The 3,798-nt window shown below is 40.2% G+C and overlaps 1 protein-coding gene across 3 annotated transcripts; it reads left to right on the top strand.

Moving 5' to 3' along the window:
• The first annotated feature begins 312 nt into the window (after positions 1-312).
• On the top strand, positions 313-3,371 carry LOC116063364 (replication factor C subunit 4-like). 3 transcript variants are annotated; one of them, XM_031318321.2, is made up of 3 exons: positions 313-542; positions 1,593-1,716; positions 3,198-3,371. In XM_031318321.2, the coding sequence occupies exons 1-3, from the start codon at positions 425-427 to the stop codon at positions 3,304-3,306; spliced, it is 351 nt and encodes a 116-aa protein (XP_031174181.1). In that variant the 5' UTR covers positions 313-424; the 3' UTR covers positions 3,307-3,371. The 3 variants fall into 3 exon arrangements, 1 of the variants encoding a protein (XP_031174181.1); XR_004108257.2 differs by having other exon boundaries at positions 349-574; XR_004108258.2 differs by lacking the exon at positions 313-542 and adding an exon at positions 628-651.
• The last annotated feature ends 427 nt before the right edge of the window (positions 3,372-3,798 follow it).

The raw sequence follows: 3,798 nt of genomic DNA, 5'->3' as shown, positions 1-3,798 counted from the left end.
GTGAAGCATGTATTAGTGCAGTGCAGGAAGTACTCTCCTCAGAGGAAGAAACTGTTCAGAGAACTGGGTGCAACTGGAGAAACTGTTTTTACTTTATGCACTTTATTGAATTTGGACAGTTGGAACAAATTGAAGAAACTGATGGAGTACTTGCGACGTATTGGAGTATATAAAAATATATAGATAATTACTTTTAAGCAAGTTGTGAATAGCGATTAGTGAACAGCGAAGGGCAGCAATACGCCATAGATGGGTCTAGTCTGCCGGAAATAAAAAGAAGAAGAAGCATCTGATCGGAAGCCACGGTATGTCGCCGGCGGAAGTTGCCTCTGATTGGCTTACCCTGGAATTCTTCCCTTAACCCTAACCAATCTCATTCCTCATGCCTTAACATAACCAATCCAACCAACGAAGGCAACGAGTAATGACCAATCAGAGGCAGATTAGGGCGGGTCAAGCCTTCACTATCCTACAAAACGCAAATTTGCGAGCGGGAACCTGGAAGGTACTAACGCGCTACAGCCAGTTATTGGAAGGCTTTGGTACATAGAAACTCCATTTGTGGGATATTAAGGTCAGGGTTTGTTATATAAATTAAGTGTGATGCGCTATCTGCTAAACCAACAGCTAACGATTTGCTAATACTATTAGGTAACTTAATAGTAAACAAGCCAGCACTGGCTAATTAAGCTAACGTTAGCTAACTAATTGTAGTTAGCCTCTAATGCTAGCTATACTTTGTTCCATTGCATCTGAGATATAGCTAGCTATGTCAGTAATTGGTGGTTTTTAACGCTAAATGACAACGTTAACGTTGTTATTAAACATTTTTCATATGAAAAGGTAACGCTAACGTTACTGCCAAACTTCGTTCAGAAACTATTAATTTGATTTTCATTCTTCTCACAACTGACATGGCTAGCTACACACTTCGGGGAAAGTTATTTTTTAATTCCGTTAACGGTTAGGTACCCACCACTAACTGTACTGTTTGAATAACGAGATGGGTATAGTTAACGTTAATTGCTAGCATCTAACGTTATTGTAAAATGTAACTTGTTGAACGTCACTCTTTACAATTCAATCGTACTGACGTTATAATGTTAATATTTGATCTTGTAGTGTAAACAACATACAAGGTGCTATGTTACTGTAGGAACTAACTGATGGTATTATTTGGCAACATGCGACCTTTTTTTAAATTACTTTAGTTTTAAAGTTTGGCATTTTACGAAACCGCACATTCACATTATAATGTAATGCAATGGTATCGTGTTTATCGCAAATTTGGAAATATTTCAATTAGACATATTTGTCACTAAGACAAATGAGCAAATCATTAGCCGTCTGCAACACTTGCACAAGAGCCTAATGAGTGCAGCATGGGTATTGTTTAGTCTCTGGTGGTGCAATACGTTAACCTCTCTGAATAATCATCAGATATTACAGACATGATGCTTCTTTTATCCAAAGGGAAACTTTGTGCTGCAACTTTGGTCTTAGGTAATATTTGTTATTGTGTGTGTATCTGTTATTGCTTCTGCATGTTTGTTTATCCCTGGGTGTTTCTGTTGCTTTTTTTCAAAAATCAGGTGGAGTCATGCAGGCCTTTTTGAAAGGAGCAACTGTTCAGACTACCAGATCTCAGAAAGACAAGGCAGCAGCAGGGCTAAGTACAGAGAAGAAAGCCAAGGCTATTCCTTGGGTAGAAAAATAGTAAGTGTGAACCACAAAGGTGTACTGTACACTACTACTACTGTACAGTATGTCTGCTTCTGTAGTCTAAATCCACAAGAATCACAAGCACTCAGTACAGTAGAATAGAATGTGTGTGTGTGTGTGTGCGCATTTTACCGCAATCTTGCAACTAGTTAACTTTCTAAAGCAGGCGTAATCGCTTCTTTGCTAAGAGTCAGGTCGGGACTCCAACATTAACACACTGACAACATTGTATTCAGAAAAAATATTTGTATACCACTTTTTAATGTGTAAAGGTGTTCACGAGATACCAACCTTTTGTGAATTTCGCCAGCCGTCTTCTCTGGTTTTCATGGAGACAGATGCTGTGTGCACGGGGGGAGGGGCTGTGTGTGTCTGTGTGTGCAAGCAGGGAAACGGAGGAGAGCAGGGAAAGGAAATGCAGCTGAACGAATACGCTGCATGTTTTAAATAGCGTAAAGATTTTTTTTTTATAATAACGAAACACACACTGGGATTATTAGGGCTGTCAAAGTTTGAATAGTCGTTTTAAATTAATTTTTAAAATCTATTTTTGTGCATTATGTCCGTAAGAGGCAAACCAATACAACAGAAGACATAACTACTTGTATATTTATTTCAATAGAATATTAATTAAATTTATTTTAAAAGATATACATACTAAGGCATGGATACCCGACCCGAGCCTGACGGGTCCCGACGGGCCGGGTTCGGACAGATATTTAGAAATGATGGTCGGGTTCGGGCCGGGCTCGGTCACATCAGCGTGATAAGGCATTTGTTGTAAAATGGTGCTGCGGCTCCTTTAAGAGAGCTCAGTGTGTGTGTGTGTAAAGTGGGCAGAAGAGAGATAGAGAAAAGAGGAAGCAGACGTGTAGATGCGACTGGAGCAGAGTTGGTGGAATAAGTTTAAGTTTTGTACACAGTGTGTGTGGTGTCCGAGATAAACCCCAGACTGAAAACCAAGTTCATTCATCTGCTCAGCAGAAACGGGATTTTAACCCCGACGTTATATAACGTCGGCCCTGGAGGTAACGAGTCTCCCCTGGTTTTCTCATCACGGTCGGAATCGAAGCAAGCAGGAAAGGTTAACACATTGAACATTTTAAATTAAACAGCTTATTAACGTGCGCTTGTTCCCCCGTGTGCGCTTATGCGCTCATCTGTTGACATTTCCGAATGCCTTCCAGTTGCTTAATAAAAGCGGGCTTTCCACACAAACAAACGTACATGTGTCATTAGTATGAGGAAAAAAAACCGAGATTTTAACTGTCGGGCTCGGGTCGGGCTTGGACATAAATATCATAATGCCTGACGGGCTCGGGCCGGGTTCGGTCACGGCTCTGTCGGGCGCGGGCCGGGTTCGGACGGAAAAATCCGACCCGATCCAGGCTCTAATACATACCTATCGAATGTGCCTAAATAGTGAGACAACATACTAAATAAATATTAACAGGCTGTGTTTTTGCAAATCCCAGCAGGCCAAAGTGTGTTGATGAGGTGGCCTTTCAGGAGGAGGTAGTAGCAGTGCTGAAGAAGTCTCTGGAAGGAGCTGATGTAAGTATCAGGCTATTATCATGGCTTTGATGAAGCCCACTGTGTTGTTTGATGGATTGATTTAACACCTTTTCCATTTGAAAATGGTAAAAAAAGGTTAAGGTCGGTGTAATTAATTTTTTTTTATTGTATACAAATTCCATGAAAAGCTTTAAACCAAAAATGCTAGTTAGTCCATCTCTAACTAGCTTCACTACCTGTGCGCTGGCCCCCCAAAAAACTCTAAATGCACTGTTCCAAATTATTATGCACAACAGAGTTTCAAAACATTTTATAGGTTGTAAAGAACTGAAAATGGTCATTTGCTGAATTTGCATTATTAGGTCATATTTACTGAAATCCATAGGCTATTTCAATCAAACGCATCTTAACAGGGCAAGTTACATGTTAACATAGGACCCCTTCTTTGATATCACCTTCATAATTATTGCATCCATTGAACTTGTGAGTTTATGGAGAGTTTCTGCTTGAATTTCTTTGCAAGATGTCAGAATAGCCTCCCAGAGCTGCTGTTTTGAAGCA

This window comes from Sander lucioperca, chromosome 11 (genome assembly GCF_008315115.2).
Source record: "Sander lucioperca isolate FBNREF2018 chromosome 11, SLUC_FBN_1.2, whole genome shotgun sequence".
Classification (NCBI taxonomy): Eukaryota; Metazoa; Chordata; class Actinopteri; order Perciformes; family Percidae; genus Sander; species Sander lucioperca.
This window is presented reverse-complemented; position numbering and strand designations above follow the sequence as displayed.